General features: G+C 36.2%; 2 protein-coding genes across 5 annotated transcripts; one reads left to right on the plus strand and one right to left on the minus strand.

Moving 5' to 3' along the window:
- The first annotated feature begins 1,624 nt into the window (after window positions 1-1,624).
- Window positions 1,625-18,190, plus strand: LOC101247677 (uncharacterized). 2 transcript variants are annotated; one of them, XM_004232076.5, is made up of 18 exons: window positions 1,625-1,970; window positions 2,165-2,354; window positions 3,094-3,212; window positions 4,583-4,628; window positions 5,426-5,498; window positions 5,585-5,642; window positions 6,359-6,454; window positions 6,807-6,924; window positions 6,992-7,258; window positions 8,227-8,328; window positions 8,431-8,788; window positions 8,873-8,986; window positions 9,692-10,320; window positions 10,420-10,616; window positions 11,100-11,322; window positions 11,950-12,069; window positions 13,634-14,407; window positions 14,887-18,190. In XM_004232076.5, exons 2-18 carry the CDS (start codon window positions 2,259-2,261, stop codon window positions 17,953-17,955), a joined length of 6,459 nt encoding a protein of 2,152 aa, XP_004232124.1. In that variant the 5' UTR covers window positions 1,625-1,970; window positions 2,165-2,258; the 3' UTR covers window positions 17,956-18,190. The 2 variants fall into 2 exon arrangements, with proteins under 2 accessions (XP_004232124.1, XP_010316200.1); XM_010317898.4 differs by having other exon boundaries at window positions 1,655-1,954.
- Window positions 18,191-18,266: 76 nt separating this feature from the next.
- On the minus strand, window positions 18,267-23,774 carry LOC101247382 (amino acid transporter AVT6A). Of its 3 annotated transcripts, none has more exons than XM_004232075.5 (6): window positions 23,039-23,774; window positions 22,042-22,548; window positions 21,735-21,887; window positions 21,221-21,424; window positions 20,054-20,519; window positions 18,267-18,935 (listed from the first exon to the last, which is right to left on the minus strand). In XM_004232075.5, the coding sequence occupies exons 2-6, from the start codon at window positions 22,460-22,462 to the stop codon at window positions 18,797-18,799; spliced, it is 1,383 nt and encodes a 460-aa protein (XP_004232123.1). In that variant the 5' UTR covers window positions 22,463-22,548; window positions 23,039-23,774; the 3' UTR covers window positions 18,267-18,796. The 3 variants fall into 3 exon arrangements, with proteins under 3 accessions (XP_004232123.1, XP_025885382.1, XP_025885383.1); XM_026029597.2 differs by having other exon boundaries at window positions 22,042-22,560; window positions 23,039-23,529; XM_026029598.2 differs by lacking the exon at window positions 18,267-18,935 and adding an exon at window positions 19,016-19,201 and having other exon boundaries at window positions 23,039-23,468.
- Window positions 23,775-24,193: the final 419 nt, after the last annotated feature.

Here is a 24,193-nt window from a genome sequence, read left to right on the forward strand (position 1 = left end):
TTTTTGACTTAAAATATGTTACTTTGATATTTACTAAATACTGTGATAAATCAAATACTGTCTTTTAAGTCAGTTTAATCAGCTTTTAAGTTCATCCAGACATGCTTTAAAAGGTGTTTTGTTTGATGGACTGAGACTATATTATTCCGTTACAATTCAAATCTTTCATGAAAATTCTATCTATAACAATTTAAAAAATATTCATAATTTAAATTGTTAAATTGATCAATTTATAATCTTAAACTTCAAAATAATTAAAATTGAAGTATTAGATAATGGCCAATTTGTTGCAATATCCGATAAAGATACAAAATGTGCAGAGTAAATTTTTTGGAATACACATTTCCACGACAAATTGATAATCCAAACATCATATTTATTGTTTAATTCGCTTAACTTGTCTAGTTAAAGGTTGCATTTGAAAAAATTAATAATTTTAACAAATAATAGTTCAAGTGGAAAGGAGTTATAAAGTGAAATGAATAATCCAGTTGAATTTAGAGGTTGAAATGCAAAAGAATTTAGATTTATCCGATATTTTATTAAACGGGTGATAGAAAATAAATTATTTTTTTGAGTGAACACACATACAGATTTTGAAATTATCATTATTGTTTAAATGGTGTATTTTCAATGGCTAAAATTGTTTTGTGACGTAAGAGGACTAACTCAAATTTTAGATGTGTACTTTAAAAACTATTTAAGTTTAATTAGATAATTATGTATTTCTTGAGTTATTAATTTCCATCACCAATTATTATCATCAAATGTTGTTGTTAATCACTATTATTAATCATCAATATTTATTATCATTGACAATCGTCACCTAAAAAATATATCAATTTTTTAATTAGTTATAATCATAAATCATCTTATAATCCCCTTCTTCCCAATATTTTTGTTAACGTGAGTATTAATTTAGTTGATATTTTATTCAATTTTTATATTTATTTGAGTAACTTCTAATTAAATAAGTTTTATTTCATAAAATATTAAAAGAAATAAGTATATTTATTTTCTAGATATTAAGTATCATAACAAGTATTTTTTTATACATCTTGATATTCAAATATATATTCAACATTTTAGTAGAATAAAGTAACATATATTATATTTTAGAATCGTCATTTTAATCATAAATAAATTTTATTAAATAATATGCAAGTCTATCAACTTCACAATAACTTCAGTCATATATTAAAACTTAATTATCTTTATCTAAATTTCATGCTTGCTTGTACTATTGAGTTCAACTAATGAATTCAATTATTTTTTGTTCCAAGTTCGAAACTTCATTCATAAATGTAAGTTGTGTCTAATTTTGTCTTTATTTTATAGTAATTATTCGTAAAATAATATGTACGTATCCTTTGTAAATCATAATTATATTTTTACAAGTGAAATAATTTAATCCTACAAAATATATAATTTCAACAGACAAGTATTAAAAAAATTTATAAATCTATATTAAACTTTAAATAAATCAATTATTTTAATTTTTGAACTACGATAAAGTACAAAAAAAAATAAAAAAATTACTGAAACTTAATACAATAGAAAGGGATTAATATATTAGATACTATCATTTTAAAAATAAATACAAATTAATAAGTGTGTTCAAATTATATAAGACAAACAAATGGGCCTCAGTACAAAAGAGTCAGCAAATTGTTAAAAAGAAAAGATAATTAAACGTAGTCTGACGATATTGACGACAACGAAGAGAGCACTGGTCTGATTGGGTCTACAGCTAAAATCCAACTATCAGAACAAGAAAACTGCAGTAATGACCCGGCAGTGAAACGCTTCCTTTATTGTTTTTGCTACCTGAGAAAGAAATCAGTATCAGGCAGGAAGATAGAAACTGGAAAACAATATCAATGACTAAGTTTGAAGATGAAGATGGATTATTCACTCGCCAATGAATTTTCAAGTAGCAGGATTTCCGATTCCGGTACCGTCTCTTTTCGGTTAGTACTTATCATTTTCCACTTCTCTTTGTAACAAATTGGCTGAATTTAGCATGATAACAGTATCTGGATGAACCCTAATTTATACTTTACATTTCGAATTCACGTACTCGACTCAAATTAGCTTGGGATCGAGGGGTAGTTGGTTGAGTCAAATTTCGGAGTCCTTCAATCTGAATTGGGATCACGCGCAGGTACGAAGTGGACAGTTTCTACTGGATATGAAATCTGAAGTTTGCAGTTGCATCAAAGTGGGGTAAGATTGAGAGAACAAAAAGTAAAAAAGAAATGAAGGCTGGGAGTGCAGCTAAGCTGATTGTTGACGCGTTGCTTCAGAGGTTCCTTCCGCTTGCTAGGCGTCGCATTGAAACTGCTCAAGCTCAGGTACTCTTTAACCAAAAGTTTTCTCTATTTTCATGTGCTGATACCATTTTGGGGATTATTTGTATGTTTGTGATGTACTATGATTATGATTCTTAACTTCATGTCAAGAAAGATATTTGCAAAATGCTTGTCATATTAGTCGGCAGCATAGTTCCTGTAACACTAAGAGAAAGTTCAAGATGGATTCTGGAGTCATATTCTTCCATTTATGCTGGTTTAGACAAAAGATAAACTTCTCCGAGAGTAGTTAATGCAAGCGCGTTAGAATTTGTTCTGAGGAATACCCTTTTATGCTGCCTCTAGCTCTCAAGTGTGGAAAGGAGAACTATGGTATGCTTTTACTAAGGGGGAATATATGGAGGAAAATAAACAAAGAGACTAAGTGGATTCAACATCTACTATATATACATAAAAAGTATTTTTGGCCTTATATATATAGTATTATTTTTTGATGATGAACCCACTTACGGTACCCTGGCTCCGCCAAGTTGGTCCTCTAACCCCACAAAGGGAAAATGACAAGCATGGTCTACTTAACATGAGGTGGAGCGGAATATTTTCGTTGTTTACTTTACATCCATTAGTTTGATTCTGGATTATGCAAAACAAGTTGTTTTATTGCTTAATTTTCTTTTTTAAATTATTATTTTAATTTTTTCCGGATAGGTTTTTGTGATTAATTTCCTTTTGACTTGGATTCTTCAACTTTATCTAAAATTTCTCACTTGACGAAGTACAGGATGGACAGTACCTTCGGCCATCTGATCCAGCCTATGAGCAAGTACTGGATTCATTGGCTATGGTTGCACGCCACACACCTGTTCCTCTCCTGGAGGCCCTTCTAAGATGGAGAGAAAGGTGCACATTTTCAGTTACAATTTATCCTAATCATGGTACATGGTTTTCATTTATGTGTTAAGTCAAAGTGTAGTTTTCATCATTCCGCTGCCAATTAATGCAAGTTCATTTTGGTGAAAGAAAATTTTTCCTTCGTAGTTCATACAGTTGTGCTAGCAAATCCATTTGGTAAATATATATTGCACAGTTGTTCCCCTTACATGTGCTGTATGAGAATTCACATACATGATAAACCATGGTAAATTATTCAGTAGCTTGTTAATTACTCCTTACTTCACAATATAAACATTTCTTTTAATTTTGGGAAATCTCAAATGTTTGCCATTATTCCAATCCCAATCATAATACTACTATTTTCAGCAATTCAAATTCTTTTAGCTATTAACATTTAAGATTGGGATAATGCCCAAGTACCCCCTAAACCTATGCCCGAAATCTCAGAGACACACTTATACTATATTAAGGTCCTATTACCCCCCTGAACTTATTTTATTAATAATTTTTTACCCCTTTTTAGCCTACGTGGCATTATCTTGTGGTCCCAACGATGGTTGACTTTTTTTTTTCAAACTAGTGCCACGTAGGCTAAAAAGGGGTAGAAAATTACTTATAAAATAAGTTCAGGGGGGTAATAAGACTTTAGAATAGTATAAGTGTGTCTCTGGGATTTAGGGCATAGGTTGAGGGGGTACTTGTGCATTTTCCCTTTAAGATTTGATATGATCTTTTTTCTTCCGAGCTAGTTTTCAACCATTACAGCAACAACAAAATACCCAGTTTTCAACCATTATTTTACTATATTCATCCACTAACACTTATATAAAAATAAACTAAATTAACGTCTTAAACTGCGTGTCCAGGTAAAATGGGATGGCGGAATAATAGTTGTAGTTTCATTTCGTTCTAGTTAATCTGGGACTGGATAAGTATGTTACAGTTTTGAAAAAGTAGAACTAGGATAAGGGAAAATAGAGGAGATCAGTTGCCACGCGGGCAATTGCATTTTCTGCTACTGTTCTTGAATATGGACGACCTCTAATAGCTGGGGCCTTGACTTACCATTTTTGGCTTGAGGTGACCATGGGGAGATTTTACACGTGATAAGTGTTTTATTGTTCAATAAAGAAACCTTGATCTTTCTGAAATTATCACTCTTATAGTCTTCTTTTATGAAGTAGTGCAGTTCATTGATTGAGATCTAGGGGACGCATAGGAAGTACAAATCTATCATGAAAATCGCCATGCCATCAATCTATTTTTATTTCTGATGAAGCTTTGTTAATGTGATGGGATTACACTACAATAATGTGTATACTACAGTAGAGAGATTTTTCAATGCTTTGAATCTGATGTACTATGGTTGGTTGCAGCGAATCTCCCAAAGGTGCAAATGATGCATCAACATTTCAGAGAAAGGTTTGTTAATCTACCAACTCTCTTGTCTGTGACTCCTTTTCGAAAAGGAAGTCATGAGTCCTTCCCTCATTCACATCTTTAGCATGGAATTTGCTATGAGGTTGTTCCTCTGCACTTCCATTTTCTGGTTATTGAACAAATTCATTGAAAATGACTTATCACACAATCTATGAAATAGCAAAAGAATGGAACTATGGGAGTCACTTCTTTTAAATCACACATCTGGTAGGCTGAAATTACAACACCGCTATGCAGCTCAAAATATTTCCCGGCAAAATAGCCGTCCTCTCACTTTAAGAGAAACTTAACTTTCCAAGTGTAGAACCTCATGTGTTTGCTTCCTTTTGGGACTCGATAAAACTGGAGAACCTCATAAAGTTGACCTTAATGTGTATATATATATAATATATAAAGAGAGAACCTCATGCAGTTGTCTGCAGGAAGTTGGAAGAAACCAGAAAGGAAGAGATTGTTTTTATAATATAAGAAAATAAACCCAAAACTGTTCTAACTGAAGGATTAAAAGAAGTAGCCATTATTACCTCAACTGGCAGAGTAATAAGCATGAAGGATTACTGCTGTACATTTAGGCCACTATTCATTTCGTGACTAATGATACCAAAGTGGTATTATATCATAGGTACTTTACATGCATATTCTCCTTTTGTGAAGTATCTGATTAAGTTCTGTATGATTTAGCAACTTAAGTATCTTAGTTGAAGCTCGTGAGGAAGTTCTTTCATGGTTCTTAAATTTCTCAAATCCTTATAAAAAAAGTAAGTTCTTCCCTGGTTCAGCTTGCAGTGGAGTGCATCTTTTGTTCTGCGTGTATTCGCTTTGTGGAATGTTGTCCACAAGAAGGGCTTACAGGTAGATTTACAGATTCAACAAGTCTACCTTTCTCTAGGAAGCTAATCCACTGCTAGTTGAGTAAAATGTGCCTCCTTGAACTGCAGAGAAGCTTTGGATTGGGCTTGAGAATTTTGTATTCGATTGGCTAATAAATGCAGACAGGTAGGTTATAAAGCTAGTTCAAAACTTATGGTACTACTCAATTACCTCTTTTGTTTTTTTCCAGAATGATAGTACAAGTTATTGACAAGTGCTTTGGTCCACCTTTTAGTTCATTTATCCTGTTGTGGTTTATTCTTATTTGCTAGAGCCATAATGTAACCTCAGTATGCTTTTCATTCCTCTTCCTGAATTTTATTTTATGTATTTTATTTAATTTTTTTGGTCTTGTCTGCCAGAACATATTAAAAGGCCAATATTTTTTTTCTTTTCAAAACCCTGTTCTTGTACAACATTCAAACAACATGATTTATGTTCTTCTGTATTAGTATTTACCATATAAACAAAAGGATTGCTTTGTTTCTTGAGACGGTATGAATGGAAAGCACAGTATTTCTATTGTATTTATTGCCTTCCCCACCTGTAAGGTCTTTAATGGACTTCAAAAGGATTACAGTATGATAGCTAGGACAAATATGCAATCTAAACCTTTTCATATCAGATGTACTTATATTTATCACTCTGACATGTAAAGTTGCTTTTGTTTTGTTTAAATGTCTTTATTTTTATGGCTAGTTAGACAGTCAAGTGAGTTTATCTAATCTTAATTATTTGATTTTTTTATCTAATCAACCCTGTAATCTTAACTCGAATGCTAGAATTATAAAATAACTATTGGCTTTTAAGTCCATATACTGAACCAATTTTATCTGTTGCAGAGTTGTTAGCCAGGTTGAGTATCCTTCGTTGGTTGATTTGCGGGGGCTTCTTCTAGACTTAGTTGCTCAACTCCTTGGTGCTCTATCTCGGATCAGGTAAGTAAAGGGAACCCAATATTTTGTAGTCCAATGTTCAAACTCAACTCTTGATCGGTTAATAGTTACTCATACCGAGATTTGTTGCTTAATTTGGAAATACTATTCAACAGATAGAACAAAAAGTGGAAAGTAACAGGAAAAATTGAAATCAACTCTGTACTTTACCCTGATGCGTGTTTCACTGGAAAATAACAAGTTACTTTCATACAGTTGTGATAAATCTTTTACCCTGTAGACATTATTGAATTCACAATCTTTGCAACAAACCATGTTAATCAATGAGGAGGTGACTTTCAGCCTCATGGTTAGTTTATGTGAGTGTTAATGTTTTCCCATTGTCTGTCAACAGATTTAGTTCAGTGACGGAGCGCTTTTTCATGGAACTCAATACCCGTCGTATAGATACTAATGTTGCTCGCAGTGAAGCACTTAGTATTATAAATGGAATGCGCTATCTCAAGCTAGGGGTATGTGTCATGTTTTTCTTGCTGAATAGATATGCATAGAAGCATCATTAAGATATGTTATTTTCAGGTGAAGACAGAGGGTGGACTGAATGCTTCAGCTTCCTTTGTGGCTAAAGCTAACCCTTTGAATCGTGCTCCTCACAAACGAAAAAGCGAACTTCATCATGCCTTATGCAATATGCTATCCAATATCCTAGCACCTCTTGCGGATGGTGTTAAGGGTCAATGGCCTCCTTCAAGCGTAGATCCTGCGCTAACTCTATGGTATGAAGCTGTGGCACGAATAAGGATACAGCTCATGCATTGGATGGATAAGCAGAGCAAACATATCTCTGTAAGCATAGAAATCTTTTTATAGACCTTTACTTGTCAATGTAATCTCTATTTTTGTCACAAGGATAGTTGAAATTACCTATTTAGTACTCCCTCTGTTTCAATTTTGTCTACTTTTGAATTTGTGGTCTTAAACCAAGGATTTGTAGAATATCCCAAAATGTCATTTAATCTTGTGGTCTTGAACATGTTACAACTAAAGGACTGCCAAAAAATGAGAGAGGAAAGAAACATTCTTTTTGAAACGAAACAAAAAGGAAATAAGACCAACAATTTGAAATGGAGAGAGTAATATTTAAAGAGGAATCTCAAAATTTTAAAGTCTTTATTTGCTGTCAAACTGTACCTCAAGTTTGTTCTCAAGTGAGATGGTTTCCCCTTCCTGCTTGTTGACCCAGATAGCTTCTTTATCATTCTTTTTCCATAAAGCATACATACATTCTTACATTTCGGTTTTGTGGTCAGACTTTTCATTGATGTTGCTGTCTCTTTCCTCAAATCTTAGTAGATATTTTATATCGTTTGCGCCTAGAATGTCAATTAAGGGGCCTACAAGATACATGTATTAGATCTTCTATTGTAACACGCTGGTGTTTTTGCAAGAATAAATTGGAATCCAGGGAATAACAGGAATTTGCTATACTTGGTTTCCTTCATTCAGCTCAGGACACACTATAAGTTATCATCTAGAGGTCAGCATAGTGCTTACCACATTTATATACTAGCCTGGAAAAAGTTCCAATGAATAATAAACACTCAGCTTGTCCTGAGCTTCATGTGGATTTTGTACGTGAAGAGGCCTTGCTCTCTCAAAATGTGAGAAGGAACACAAGAACATACTGAAGAGTCCTCTCTTAAATGCTAATATTACATTTATTTTTTGAAATAGAAATGCTAATATTACATTTATAGTCCCCCTTTTTGTAATTATCGTAGTTTCTCTAATTTGTATTTGTTCTGCAACTCTAGGTTGGCTATCCTTTAGTGACACTTCTTCTGTGTCTTGGTGATCCACATGTTTTTCTCAGTAACTTTGGTCCTCACATGGAACAACTGTATAAGCATCTGAAGGTAAGCTGTAATTATAATCTTTATTGCAAAAAAATATAACCTTGTTGTGGCTGCCTTTTTGAAGATTTTTCAGCGTACATATAATATTGATCCTTTTCATAGGACAAGAACCATCGATTCATGGCCTTAGACTGCTTACATCGTGTACTGAGATTCTACTTGAGTGTTCATGGTGATTCCCAGCCTCCAAATCGTGTTTGGGATTACCTAGACAGTGTGACATCACAGCTCCTTACAGTTCTCAGAAAAGGCATGCTTACACAGGATGTACAACATGATAAGCTCGTCGAATTCTGTGCGACTATTGCTGAACATAACATTGATTTTGCTATGAACCATATGATATTGGAGTTGCTGAAGCAAGACAGTCCAAGTGAAGCTAAAGTTATTGGTCTTCGTGCTTTGCTTGCCATTGTCATGTCTCCGACCAGTCAGCATGTTGGCTTGGAAATTCTCCATGGTAATGATAATATACTCGGTTTCATTGGCATTTGTTATTCGTTTGGCCTTGCTTTTCTGAACTCATGTCATTCTTTATCGACAGTTCGTGGTATTGGCCATTTCATCCCAAAAGTGAAGGCTGCAATTGAGTCAATTTTGAGATCTTGTCACAGGACATATAGCCAGGCACTTCTTACTTCTTCAAGGACCACTATAGGTAATTATCTACGGTACAAATAGCACTTGTACTCTAGAATATTGATAAGACTTAACTTGCATATCTTTATGATAAGGTCAGCTGACATGTGGAATTTATTCAAGAATTTTGTACTTTAGCTTGTTTTTGACTGTTACCTCCTTAAGATGCTTTTCTCAATTGTATTTCCCGTTGAAAATGTGTTATTTGTTGGTCAGCTTCTATTAACTGCATATACATCAAGAGATACCCCATCATGATGTATATACCTTTTTATCTGTTTTGTGCATTTCAAAAGTATGCCACTTGAAGTATGAATGCCAGAATTATGTGTGGGTATTGCATCTAATTGCATTAATCTGTCTCAGTAAGTTTGTGTGGATGTTCAATTTCTTATTTCATCTAATAGATTGACATATTAAACTTTGGTTACTCATATCTAAATTCACAGCTTGAAAGTCTTCCATTCACTGGTCACTCATTTGTCTCTGCTAATTGCTGCTTGTCCTTATACCTGCTTTGTGCCATGTTTATGGTTTACACTGTAAAATCATAACACCAAATCTATTCATCATCCACACTTTTTAGGTTTGATACCCAAAAAACTAGCCACGTTTACGTTCCATGTATCCCCCTACGATGTATCTTTTGGTTTGTGAGATTGAACTGCCCCTATACGTTGTGTGAAGTAGTGATTTTATTTATAGAACTCTTTTGTTGTGCCAGATGCTGTAACAAAAGAGAAATCTCAGGGATATCTATTCCGCTCAGTTCTGAAGTGTATACCATATCTGATTGAAGAAGTTGGCCGAAGTGATAAAATTACTGAGATAATACCTCAACATGGCATTAGTATTGATCCTGGCGTGCGTGAGGAAGCGGTACAGGTACTCAATCGGATTGTCAGGTACCTGCCACATCGTCGCTTTTCAGTCATGAGAGGGATGTCAAACTTCATTCTACGTCTTCCAGATGAGTTTCCCCTTCTCATTCAGACTTCTCTGGGGCGCCTTCTGGAGCTCATGCGTTTTTGGAGAGCTTGTCTAGTTGATGATAAGGTGGAGTACGATGCTTCTGATGCAAAGCGTGTGCAGAGAACAGAGGGATTCAAGAAATCTTCTTTCCATCACTCTCAAGAAACAATTGAATTTCGTGCTTCAGAGATAGATGCAGTTGGTCTTATTTTCCTTAGTTCAGTGGATAGTCAGATCCGGCACACAGCACTGGAGTTACTGCGCTGTGTTCGTGCTTTAAGAAATGATACAAGGGAACTCTCATTGCATGAGAGATCAGATAATCTTTTGAAAGATGAAGCTGAACCGATATTCATAATTGATGTTTTAGAAGAGCATGGGGTGGGTAGCATTCTCTTTCCCTTTTAATGCATCCTGACATTTTCTTATTTTTATTAGGAAATTCAAGCGCATATCTAGTAAGGATCTTTGCTTCTGCAGGATGATATTGTTCAGAGTTGTTACTGGGATTCAGGCCGTCCATTTGATCTGAGGCGAGAGGCTGATCCTGTACCCCCTGATGTTACTCTCCAATCTATACTCTTTGAGAGCCCGGATAAGAACAGATGGGCCCGCTGTCTTAGCGAGCTTGTCAAGCATGCATCGGAGCTGTGTCCAAGTTCTGTTCAGGAAGCAAAGTAAGCAATCTGTGGAAATATAGATATCTGAAACATGCCGAAATGTCCCAAGCTTCCTGCTTTAATGTGTCATTTTTTTTTTCATGAGTACATTTTGGTATACTTGGGGAAGCCAAAATGACCCTGTTGTGGAATTATTTGTGTAATGGTTGTCCACCTATAATTTAGTAAATAGCTTGCCAAAAAAGTTAAACGTAGTAAATGTAATTCTTTACTTACCATTAGTCTCAAGTATTTTTTCCTCCTAGGAAAATATACGAATGCCCATTCCATAAGGTGATAGTTTCTCCTGATAGGAATTCAGAGTTCTTTCAGGAAGCATGTCTTCTATAGGAATATTCTCACCATTGTTAAAGCCATTGAATATTTAAAGTTCCATTCCTCAATCATTGATGCAATTCCTTATTTTAAAGTTTTTAAACTTAACAGTAATTCTATGCAGAAAGTTTGAAGTTTCATATAATGTTGATGCCTCATATACAGATTGGAAGTTATTCAGCGGCTTGCTCATATAACGCCTGCTGAGTTGGGAGGGAAGGCCCATCAGTCACAGGACACTGACAACAAGCTAGATCAATGGCTGATGTATGCTATGTTTGCATGCTCATGTCCATCTGATAGTAGAGAAGGTGGTGGCACGGCAGCAATAAAAGAACTTTTCCACCTCATCTTCCCGTCCCTAAAGTCTGGCTCTGAAACAAATATAGTGAGTAGCTACTACCTGTAATCATTCTGATAATAGCAGAATGATCGAATCTATGTTATCATTTTTACTACATTTATTGGTCGGAGTAGCAGTAAGTAAGAGATTTGTAATGGTGGAAAATCTGAACATTGCATGAGTGTGATTTACTTGGGTTCATTTTTTTCTTGCCTTTATTTTTCACTGGGGATACTTAAGCATCCAAGCTCCAACTGTATACGTGGTCTAAAAATTTGTTAAGCCACTGTCTATATTATTTTCTGATATGTTAGCCTCTAATGACTTGCTTAAGAACAAATATTTCATATCACTGGAAGAGTTTCTGTAGGATTGACGGGCTAAGAGTGCTATATCTTGGGGTTGCTTAAAATTTGACAGTCAATACTGATAAACCTCATGTGCACATTAAATGCAATTCTATCTGTACCTTTTTGAGATAAGTATTGTTAGATTTTTTATTCTCCAAAACTTTTGATACTAAATATAAGCATCCAAAAAATTAGGATGTAACGAAGTTCTTTTTTCCCAAAAATAAAGTATCTGCATGATTGAAAAGAGTAAAAGGAGCGAAATATAACTCTTCTTTGAGTTGGCATCATGTTGAGTGACTTCTTCTTCCTGCTTGTTTAGCATGCAGCTACAATGGCTCTGGGGCACTCCCATCTTGAAATATGTGAAGTCATGTTTAGTGAGCTTGCATCTTTCATTGACGAGGCCTCTCTGGAGGCAGAAGGGAAACCAAAATGGAAGGTAATTTTTTCAAACTCTTGTCATCGTGGTTTCCTTTTGTGGTCACTTGCTTTATATGTAATTTCAGTAAAAGAGTGATCTTGCTTTCGTTTTTGTTTTGTCTGGATTGATTGAGCAATTTGATGTTTTGTCCATTTTATATATTACTAAGTAGCTTAGGAGTTTTTTAATGTGCTCATGTGCTAGTATTGAGAATTATAAAAGTATACTCCTTATGGTTCTAATACTACAGTAAGAAACTGATCTGGCATTAAGTGTTAGCAGACGAACTTGAAGTAGTCAGCAAGGAGATGAAATTGAGGAACAAAAGAATACCTAAGAAAACAAAAATAACGACACCTCAATGCTAAGCTAGTTTGGCTCAGCATATTCATTTTGCTCTATTTGGACCCGTTTTATTCAAATATTTGATAATTTGGGTGTTCTCCGACTCTAGAGGTTCTCTTATTTATAAAAATTACTAAGATTATCGACATTTCCTACTGGCATCTGTATATCTGAACAGATAAAAAGGCTCCCAGTAACATTGGGCATATTGTAAACATACTTCAAGACTAAGCATTACGCCAACTAGTCAGTGTTGCCTACATGAATCTTTCGCTTCTAATTTGTTATTTGTCTTATTTCTTGCTAAATCTGCATAGATTTTAAGAGATTGTAGATCTTTTGAGACAACTTTCTTCCATGTGATCTTAGGTCTACTTTTTTTCCCATTTAATAACTTCAACATTTTGGTTTAAAGTGTACCAGCCAGATGTCTATGTAGGAAGTTTATGAACTGTTTCAAGCATCTTCTCTGGTTTTATCCTCTATCTATGTATGTTACTAGAGGATACAATTCAAAAAGGTCGATTGAGACGGTTTGGTCATATCCCCGCAAACTTCCAAATGCACCTATCTACATGTGTAAAACCATGATGATTGAAAGATAATATTGTTAAGAATCGTCGAGAAAATGTGCTCAATGGGAAAGTCGGAATCTAGAAGAAATTGGAATAAAGCAAGCCAAAACATAAATGTGGAGCAAATTAGACTAAGCAAATATTCGAAAACTGGACTTCTTTTCCTTATTGTGGTTTTTCATTTCCCTCCCTCCCGTTGCTTTGTCAGGTTATGAGCTTATGCATACTTGTTAGGTACATAAATGCCAAGCAATAATGTTGTGCTTAAAATAAGCCTTACAAGAATCCAGGTTAAAACTTTTTTGCTTGAACGAATGCTTATAGTTGTAGAGCATATGTTGCTGATGATGTTCTTATATACTAGCATCTTACTCTATTCAAAGAACTTCTAACAATCTTCTACAATTGATGTTAAGAAAGAAAGAAATCAGATGTCAAATTCATGTCTTGAAAAATATACTGCTCACATGTATTACATGCATAGGATATTTCCATATTTATGGCGAAGAAAAGTACAGGTTTGGAACTTGCCAAAACTGCAGCTACATAGTCCTTTGAGACCCCCATGCCAAAGTTTGTAAATTGTTGATTGTCTCTGTCATTGTCGGTACAAATTCTGTGCTTTGGTTCTGTTTAGTAGAATCTCGATCGTTTCATTGCAGAGCCAAAGGTCCCGTCGAGAAGAACTTCGTGTTCACATTGCAAATATATACCGTACAGTTTCTGAAAACATCTGGCCTGGAATGCTTAGTAGGAAGCCTGTTTTCCGCCTACATTATTTGAAGTTCATTGAAGAAACAACCAGACAGATATTTACAGCATCTGCCGAGAGTTTCCAGGAGATGCAACCACTCCGTTATGCACTTGCTTCTGTACTGAGATCTCTGGCCCCTGAATTTGTTGAGTCAAAATCAGAAAAATTTGATATTAGAACTAGGAAGCGGCTTTTTGATCTTCTACTCTCCTGGAGCGATGATGCTGGCAATACATGGAGTCAGGATGGTGTTAATGATTATCGACGTGAAGTTGAGCGTTACAAGTCTACTCAGCACTCTCGATCAAAGGATTCTATTGACAAACTCACATTTGATAAAGAACTGAATGAACAGGTAGAAGCCATCCAATGGGCTTCCATGAATGCAATGGCTTCACTGTTATATGGACCCTGCTTTGATGATAATGCCAGAAAGATGAGTGGCCGTGTAATATCTTGGATAAATAGCCTATTCATTGAGCCTGCACCAAGGGCACCCTTTGGTTATTCACCTGCTGATCCAAGAACTCCATCTTATTCAAAGTACACTGGTGAAAGTGGCAGAGGAACAACTGGTCGTGATAGGCACAGAGGAGGTCATCTTCGAGTTTCACTTGCAAAATTAGCTTTAAGAAATCTTCTTATAACAAACTTGGACCTGTTTCCTGCTTGCATTGACCAGGTGCTGCTTCTTTTTCCAAATGCTTATAGAAAGTTCATGGTGCAGTTTTACTCGTTTATTGTACACTACATATTTTGTTAAAATGTATTCTGTAAGCAAACCTTCTAAAACATGAATTTTATGTGACTTGTCAATATTGTGGGTGAAGGTGTGTAATATAGTGATTTTATGTGTTGTATTATCCCCATTGTTTTCAGGAGGTAAACCATTTAGCAAGTATTTAATCTTTTATGCATTTTTGATTGGAAAGTGAGTTTCCTCTGTTATGCCTTCTGTTTAGTTGGTGCAGTGGTGGCATTCTTATATCATTTTGTTATTTTCTATCTAGTATCAAAAATATGTTTGAAAATTCAGATCCTCTACTTTGATTTTTTTGACATGGAGCAAGTTATCACTTTTCTTGCCCTAGGCAGATGTTTAGCATACATGTTTTTTATTTTTATCCCTTTGAAATACTTACGAGTCTTTATTTGGCACAGTGCTACTACTCTGATGCTGCAATTGCAGATGGCTATTTCAGTGTGCTAGCTGAAGTCTATATGCGTCAAGAGATTCCAAAATGTGAAATACAGAGACTCTTAAGTTTGATCCTCTACAAGGTGGTGGATCCTTCCAGACAGATTCGTGATGATGCCCTTCAAATGCTTGAGACGCTTTCTGTCCGTGAATGGGCCGATGATGGGATGGAGGGTTCAGGAAGCTACAGAGCTGCTGTAGTTGGGAACCTTCCAGACTCGTATCAACAGTTCCAATACAAACTCTCTTGCAAACTTGCTAAAGATCATCCTGAACTGAGCCAGTTGCTTTGTGAAGAAATTATGCAGAGACAGCTTGATGCTGTTGATATAATTGCACAGCACCAAGTCCTCACCTGCATGGCTCCATGGATAGAGAATCTCAATTTCTGGAAACTTAAGGATTCTGGCTGGAGTGAGAGATTGTTGAAAAGTCTGTATTATGTGACATGGAGACATGGTGATCAGTTTCCTGATGAAATTGAAAAGCTTTGGAGCACAATTGCTAGCAAACCCAGGAACATAAGTCCCGTTTTAGATTTTTTGATTGCAAAAGGGATTGAAGATTGTGATTCAAATGCGTCAGCAGAAATAAGTGGTGCATTTGCTACATATTTCTCTGTTGCTAAAAGGGTTGGTTTATACTTGGCTCGTATCTGCCCCCAACGTACTATAGATCACCTGGTTTATCAACTGGCTCAACGTATGCTTGAAGATAACATAGAGCCTCTGAGGTCTAGTGCAAACAGAGGAGATGGTAATGGAAACTTTCTGTTGGAGTTCTCACAAGGACCGTCTGTGGCTCAAGTTTCATCAATTGTAGACAGCCAACCGCACATGTCACCTTTATTAGTTCGTGGATCTCTTGATGGTCCTCTAAGAAACACAAGTGGGAGCTTGAGCTGGAGAACAGCAGGGGTTGGAGGCAGAAGTGCCTCGGGCCCCTTGAGTCCTATGCCTCCTGAATTGAATATTGTTCCTCTAACTGCTGGTCGGTCTGGCCAACTTCTTCCTTCCCTGGTGAACATGTCAGGGCCATTAATGGGAGTTCGGAGTTCAACAGGAAGCCTACGAAGTCGTCATGTCTCTCGAGACAGCGGAGATTATCACATTGATACTCCAAATTCTGGGGAAGAAGGGTTGCACTTGGCGGCTGGAACACATGCTGTTAATGCAAAAGAACTTCAATCAGCATTGCAAGGTCATCAACAGCACCTACTCACCCATGCAGACATAGCGTTAATTTTACTTGCTGAAATCGCCTATGAGAATGATGAAGATTTCCGGGAGCATTTACCATTGCTCTTTCATGTCACTTTCGTCTCCATGGATAGTTCAGAGGATATTGTCTTGGAGCATTGTCAGCACCTTCTGGTTAATCTGTTGTATTCCCTTGCTGGGCGTCATTTGGAATTGTATGACGTTGAAAATAGTGATGGAGAGAACAAGCAGCAAGTAGTGAGCTTGATAAAGTATGTTCAATCTAAGCGAGGTAGCATGATGTGGGAGAATGAGGACACTACAGTTGTCAGAACAGAACTGCCAAGTGCAGCACTCTTATCTGCTTTAGTGCAGAGCATGGTGGATGCTATCTTTTTCCAAGGAGATCTACGGGAAACTTGGGGAGCAGAGGCTCTTAAATGGGCTATGGAATGCACATCAAGACACCTGGCCTGCCGCTCGCACCAGATATACCGGGCGCTGCGGCCTCGTGTAACTAATGATGCTTGTGTATCCTTGCTACGTTGCCTACACAGATGCTTGAGTAACCCAGTACCACCTGTTCTAGGCTTTGTCATGGAGATCTTGTTGACATTACAGGTGATGGTGGAGAATATGGAGCCAGAAAAGGTGATATTATATCCCCAGCTTTTCTGGGGTTGTGTTGCCATGATGCATACAGACTTCGTTCATGTGTATTGTCAGGTGCTGGAACTCGTTTGTCGTGTAATTGATCGCTTATCATTCCGAGATAGAACTACTGAGAATGTACTTCTTTCAAGCATGCCCAGAGATGAGCTTGATTCAAATGTTGGTGACAATTCTGACTTCCAGCATCTGGAATCACGGAATGCTAGTGAGCCATTACCCTCAAATGCAAAGGTGCCAGTCTTTGAAGGAGTGCAACCACTGGTTCTTAAAGGCCTTATGTCAACTGTCAGTCATGGTGTCTCTATTGAAGTTCTATCGAGAATCACCGTGCCTTCATGTGATTCAATCTTTGGTGATGCAGAAACACGCCTACTAATGAACATAACAGGCTTACTTCCCTGGCTCTGCTTACAGCTTAACCAAGACGCAGGGGTTGGTCCTGCTTCACCGTTCCATCACCAGTATCAAAAAGCTTGCTCTGTTGCAACCAATATAGCTGTCTGGTGTCGAGCAAAATCGATAGATGAATTGGCTACTGTGTTCATGGCTTACTCCCGCGGTGAGATAAAAAATATAGAACACCTTCTAGCTTGTGTTTCACCATTACTGTGCAATGAATGGTTCCCCAAGCACTCGGCTCTAGCATTTGGGCATCTCCTACGTCTTCTTGAGAAAGGGCCAGTTGAATATCAGCGTGTCATACTTCTCATGCTGAAGGCATTGCTTCAGCATACTCCAATGGATGCTGCTCAAAGTCCACATATGTATGCAATTGTATCTCAGTTGGTAGAGAGCACTTTGTGTTGGGAGGCACTTAGTGTATTGGAAGCCCTCTTGCAGAGCTGTAGCTTACCTGGATCACATCCGCATGAGCCAGGACAGTTTGAGAATGGACTTGCTGGCTCTGAAGAGAAGATTCTTGCGCCTCAGACCTCATTTAAGGCTCGAAGTGGGCCATTGCAGTATGCGATGCTCGGACTTGGAGCTGGCTCCACAGCAGTAGTCCAACCTAATGCATCTGAATCAGGTTTATCAGCGAAAGAATTAGCGCTTCAAAACACAAGGCTGATGCTAGGTAGAGTGCTTGACAGTTGTGCACTTGGGAGGAGAAGAGATTACAGAAGATTGGTTCCTTTTGTGACTAGTACTGGGAATCCATAGAGGTCATTTTGCACATTATTTTGGTAGCACGAAGTTTGAATATTTGCAGTACAGAGGTCATTTTGGACATTATTTCGTTAGCAAAAAGTTTGAATATCGACTAGCTGGGTTTTGTAAATAGGTGTAGTGTAACTATTATTATGTAGAGTTAGTTTAGGCCCTGTCCCTGTATTCAGAATGCAACAATGTATTTTTGTTTCAGAATTTAACCAATCAAATAGTAGTTCATGCTTCACTTATATTTCTTCAGAAGATGAAATTTGTTTGCTTGATGGAAAAAATATATACAAGAGATCGACGTGCAATTACCATTGCTAAAAAAAAGCAATTAATATAACAGAATTTTACAGAGTTCCCCTCACTCATTTAACCACAAAAACTCTGCAATGACCAAAAGTACTGACAGGAAAGAAAATGAAACAATGCAAAATAAATTGAATTCCAAACACCAGCCAACTAAAAAGGGCGTCTGGGACCCGGAGATTCATTAAGGAAAAGAAAAAACAGCAACAAACCCAACCAATGGAAATGAATACACAAGAAATCAACATACAGAGAACTGAAGCCAATCCAAGCTGAATTTGCTGTTTATACATCATTTCGTATGTAAGACATAACTTCAGCGGGCACTGTACAAGACTGTAGGCTGCAGCCATGTCTTGATGCATGTTAAGCAAAGCTACTCAAATTTTCATATTGAGCAGTGTTTGTAAACTTATTAGAACTAGACTCCAGTAGCTTCAAAGAAAAGCTTAACCAGTATTATCCTGCCTTCACCCTAACTTCACCATGAGTACAACTGATACTTCGAATTCCTCGTGTCACACAGGTACATGAGAAATCACTCGCGCGGTGATGAATTCTTTTTAAACAAGGCATATGCATCGCTATATATGGCCACCATGTTCGAAAAGACAGCAAGGACAATCATAAAAATACTTAGGATCTTGTCTCTCTTAGTTGCTATGCCATACCGATCCCTGCAACAAAATACAACCAATTCTATAAATGCTCATCTGATTTCGCCATACACCTGGGGGGGGGAGAGGATGTGGGGTTTGAAAGCAGGGAGAAGAAGATATATTGCAATTATACGCTAAAGATGTATCCAATCTTTGTAATTCTTAAAATTCACACCTAAATGTTTAAACTTCAAATAATCAATGGCCCAGGACTCGGAAAGAACCAACAAACATAAATTCATGAATCAATCAACATAGAGTCCTGCCTGGACAAAACTTCCAAACTGCAAACAAGGTAAATGTTATCCAATTTTTAGAGATATTGCTCTTGTACCTCCTACCATAATTAGAATGAGAAAGATGAAAGCACAAGTATCAGTTTGAAACTCTTAACGTGTCGAATGATAAAGGTCTTACTAGATACCGTCCAGTGGATCAGCGAAGAAATTTGAGGGCGAAGAGGATTGATTGGGGAAAATCTGGTATCAGTAACAAAAGCAAGTTGTAATCAATTTATTGTCATCCTATGATTGTATTTAACCATGAGATATCCAAGCACCTCCAACTTAAATAGCACAGAATTCTCAGACGTGACGTCTTCTACTCCTTTCCACGAAGCAAACTATTAGTAACCTTTCAACATTGGACAAACAAAATATTCTCTGCTTTTTGACCAACTCTTCTACCATATAGAAGTCAGATAACTTTGTTGTCAGTAGTCTCAAATGTCCAGCTTTTTCAAAGGAGGGGTAAACATAAGTAGACATCTCCCAATCAACAAAAAAGTTAACAGAACTCAAACTAAGATGAGGTCAGCTTATTCACTTTCTTGACCGGAGGGCACAGCAAGTATGCTCGCACCAAATTTTACGAAGGCCACCAAATGCAGGCTGATCAGATGTGCCAACAAAGCTGGTTAGCAATTTCCGTTCACAAACTTTCATGCATGCAACAACTCAAACGAGTCCAACTACTATCATGTTCCTTTAAAGTTCGTGCAGGTAGGGTAGGGAGGTGGAGGTGGGGGGCGCTTGGCAGACAAGATATATATTGCAAGCTATAATCCCAAGTTTTGGATTTGCTAAGCATCAGTCAAGTAACACCTTAAATAAATTGTGCAACAGAAATGTGTTTACCTGAGAGTAACAGCAGCAGGAAATATGAACCCTATGCAAACAGCAGCAGTTGCTCCAGTGAATTGGAACGCATCCCAGATGCTTGGGATGAAATTCGCCCCCAAAAAGATGATGGCAATGAGACCACCGCTGATTAAAGCAAACCTCAAATTGTCCAGGGTTAGAGGGCTTGCAGAAGGAAATACAAGGCCATCCAAGTTAAGCCGCAGTGGGTAGAAAACAATGGGAAAGACGAGCATCAGGTGGGCAGCATAGCTGACACGCACAACATCATTAAGCAAGGAGCCAAATGGAATTCCAAGATCAGCATCGAAGTTGGCAAGCACATCATCAAGAGTTGCATCGCCAAATAGGAGAAAACCAAAAATGCTTGTCAGCACATACACACTCGAGCAAAGAGCTAGCGCACTTTGCACCACTGCTCTGATCTGCCTGCTTTCTTCAAGTTCATTTTCTATGGAGTGAACTGCATAAGTATGCTTGTTTAGTCTAATGTTGTAGCAAGACGGATGTACAGTTAAATTTCCATTTACAACTGCAACATCCAATTTGACAAGAATGTGCACCAAGGAAGAAAATTTCACATAGGATATTATATTAAGTCAATCATAACGCTAGAAGAAGTAGACTAAACAGTTGAATGGACTACACGGAGGGCAAACGACTTAGAAGTAGGATCATCTAAAGATAACAGGAACTCCTGATGGTTTCTCTATCATCCATGGTCAGATCAAATCAAGAAGTGGACTTGCAAAAAGAGTAGGAAAAGAAAGTCATAGTGCAAGCAGTAATGATCTTGAAATATGATATATTTGAATAACACATTCAATAATCATCAATTAATGCACCAAACAACCAGAACTTTTGTATTAATAGTACTTTGAATATAATAAAACTGTTTGAATTAATCTGAGATATATATATGGTTGTCATGACTTATATAATAAAAGAATTTATATGATTATATGAAAGACTCCTCCAACTGAGAAATCTGAAAGTATAAGAATACAAAAACTATGGGAAATATGTACCTTAGATTAATTTCAAGCATAGCAGAGATGTTTCTACCTTTAAACTTGGTCGAATCTATGTATACCTCCCTTTCATAAAATATTAGCAGTAAAACAAAACGGCAATATCCGCATGAAAATATAATTGGGCCATTACCATTATAGTGACAGATGTATGCAGTGACCAGTACAGGAACAACTGTGAAGAGCTTGAGGAATGACGTCAGATCATGACAACTGGGAAGCAATCTGGGCATAAGAATTGATCCATTTATCAGCTTGAATATGGTGATTCCCACAGTTACGACCAGAAATACAACAGCCAGGGCGACTGATAATGCAGATGTATATCTCAATGAATCTGCAAAGGAAATTGAGTAACATAATGTCACCACATTGCACATGTAATACAGAGAAATAGTACTGTTGATGTTAAGTTTATTTCTGCAGTGCACAGAATTGAAAATAATATCTACTCATAGGAATGTAGCAACTGCCCATGTATTCTGAAGAGCCATGAAAAAAAAAATTGAGCTGCTTACCAAAAGGCAACCAAGATCTATATATACCTAGTTGACTGAAATTCATATTTCAGTGATAAAATAGCATGAAAAGATTGTATAAATTAAGTAATATCCCAAAAAACTGACGTATCTACAGAAAGTACTTACCTATACGCTTTAAGCAAGCTAATGGTGCAAATACACCAAGGGTGGTCACAAGAAGAACAAAGAATCGTCCATTCCACCAATGAACTCCGAACCAACCTTCCAGGACACCAGCATGGTGGGTTCCACTTGAAGTTGTTCCAGAAAGCACGTCACCTTTGAAAGGAGAATATAAAGAGTGAGTATCACAATCATCGTGGAATTAACTGCGGATGAAGAAGTAGTCGAAGCTAAGTCTTTTTCTTTTTTGAACGTAAAGTACATGAAGCTAAGTCTTTAAGGGTGTGGTAATCAGTTCATCCTTACCTACCTATGATAATCATGTATACAATAAGAACACCAATATTGTTAACAAGTACACATATTTGAAGCAACATCTTCCCATAATTGCCAAAAGCATCGCCCATAAGACCTCCATAAGAAACTGAATTTGAAGTCCTACTAAACCTGATTAACAACTCAATTGAAGCTTCTGTGAGGAAAGCCATCAAGATGATCATAATAATCCCAGGAATGAGTCCCAACACCTTCATAATTGCAGGTAAGGCCATGATACCAGCACCGACAATTGTAGTCGACAAATTAAATACAGCCCCACTATATGAAGCCCCATTGAACTCATCGAATCCGCCATCTTTCTGATGCTTTGTAGGCAATAATGGCGATTGGTCATCTACTACTGGCTGTTTGTTCTTTCTTGATTTTTTCTCTTTTACAGTTCCAATAGTCATGTTTGAATTCTGAAGCTTCGAGAGGTCAAAATTGGAAACTTTACGATCAGCTTATGCTTTTTGGATCCTTCAGACAAAAAAATAATCTGCACATAATACTTAACAGGTATCAGTTATACGTTCTATGACCTCCTAAATAGTAAATTCCAAGACCCAACAACAATATGCCCAGTATTATAATCCCACAAGTGAGGTCTACCAAACTTTTAATTTACACTATTGATTAGAAGCCTGCAGTTTATGCAAACTTTACCACTACCTCGAGACACGGAGAAGTTATTTCTGATATACCCGGAACAAATTCCACAAGAATTTCAAACAAGCTTGAACTATGAATATATGAATTTAACTAGTGAAACAATCTCTTTGGGACAAAATCCAATTATTTACACAAGTTAAAAGAACCCATAACTAAATCTCATTAACTCCAATTTACCCACAAAGTGGCAATCAATAATTCCGATACAAAAAACCACATTAAACAAGAAAGTAAGCAATAAACATAATCAAAAAACGGTTCCCATAAATAGAATCTACTCAATTTTCTTTTTAGTGTACAGATACTAAAAATCATACCTGAAATGGATTTTTTTTAAAAAAGCAAGACTCTTTGAGATAAACCTTTTCCACAAGAGTGACACAAAAATTGAACAAGAATTCAAGAACCCAGTATTGGAAAATCTTGATATATCGTCCTTAATCCAAAAAAATAAATAAAAAATCAACAATCCAGCAGTCTCTCAAAAATTATTGAAGACCAATAAAAATTCATCCGAAGCCAAAACTTTAACAGGGTTTTGTAGGTTTAGTATAAGAAACAGAAAAGGAAGAAGAAGAAGAAAGCTTCACGCAAAGAATTGATTGAATAAATTTATACGTATGAACAGTTTCATTGACTCAAACTTTGTTAAAGAAAATCCAAAACTCTGCCTTTACTAATTCTTATCTTGAAAGAGAAGAAAGAAAAGACGTGTGTCCTTCTCAGCTATTTTCAAGATCAAGAAATGTTAGGTTTATGTATACTTATTACTTATATAAGGAACATTTCCATGTTAATTCATTTAACTGAGTTCTACTCCCTTTGCCTCAAATTTTCTTTTTACACATTTTATAAGATTTTTTTCTCAATTTATTTAATCTATTTTTATTTGATGAAAATATAAGAAGATAAAAGATTTTTAAAAAAAGTTTATGAACTTAATAGTCAAGCTGTTTGTTATTTCAAGAAAGTTATTGCTCAGGTTAAAATGGAAAAATTCACGAGTGATTTTGTCTTTGAATTGCTAAGACTATAAATAAAATAACTTGAGATAATTATTATCAAAAAATAGAAGGCGAATCATATTTATTCTTGTGGGCACTTTTTGTTATCACTAACTCTTTGTCTACCAACAATACTTAACAAAGTTAAAATTTTATTTTATTAGTTTATTAGTGATTGTTTGATTTTTTATCTGATAATTTTTTTTATTCTTTAAGATAAATAAGTATGACTATATCAATTTTGATCTTTCAATTTTCATCAGTTAAATATTAAAATTAAACATGTTATTTATAATTCAAATTATAATAATTGGATTATTAAATTGTTTTACTGTGTGATAGAATCCTCATAAAAGATAAAAAGTTAATATATCGATATTATTTATAAATTTTTTTAACTGGAATAAAGAGTAAAATAATCGTGATTTTTGTTTACTGAAACAATCAAAATACTAGTATACTTTATAC

The sequence above is a fragment of the Solanum lycopersicum genome, chromosome 2 (assembly GCF_036512215.1).
Source record: "Solanum lycopersicum chromosome 2, SLM_r2.1".
NCBI classification, from domain to species: domain Eukaryota; kingdom Viridiplantae; phylum Streptophyta; class Magnoliopsida; order Solanales; family Solanaceae; genus Solanum; species Solanum lycopersicum.

Excerpts from the sequence above, each read along its gene's own strand:
- LOC101247677 (XM_004232076.5), top strand. The coding sequence starts at position 2,259 with ATGAAGGCTGGGAGTGCAGCTAAGCTGATTGTTGACGCGTTGCTTCAG. Across the intron at positions 3,213-4,582 it reads CTTCTAAGATGGAGAGAAAG|CGAATCTCCCAAAGGTGCAA; the intron begins GTGCACATTTTC and ends GGTTGGTTGCAG. Across the intron at positions 5,643-6,358 it reads TGGCTAATAAATGCAGACAG|AGTTGTTAGCCAGGTTGAGT; the intron begins GTAGGTTATAAA and ends TATCTGTTGCAG.
- LOC101247382 (XM_004232075.5), bottom strand. The coding sequence starts at position 22,462 with ATGACTATTGGAACTGTAAAAGAGAAAAAATCAAGAAAGAACAAACAG. Across the intron at positions 21,888-22,041 it reads TGTATACATGATTATCATAG|GTGACGTGCTTTCTGGAACA; the intron begins GTAGGTAAGGAT and ends CTCCTTTCAAAG. Across the intron at positions 18,936-20,053 it reads CCTGCTGCTGTTACTCTCAG|GGATCGGTATGGCATAGCAA; the intron begins GTAAACACATTT and ends ATTTTGTTGCAG.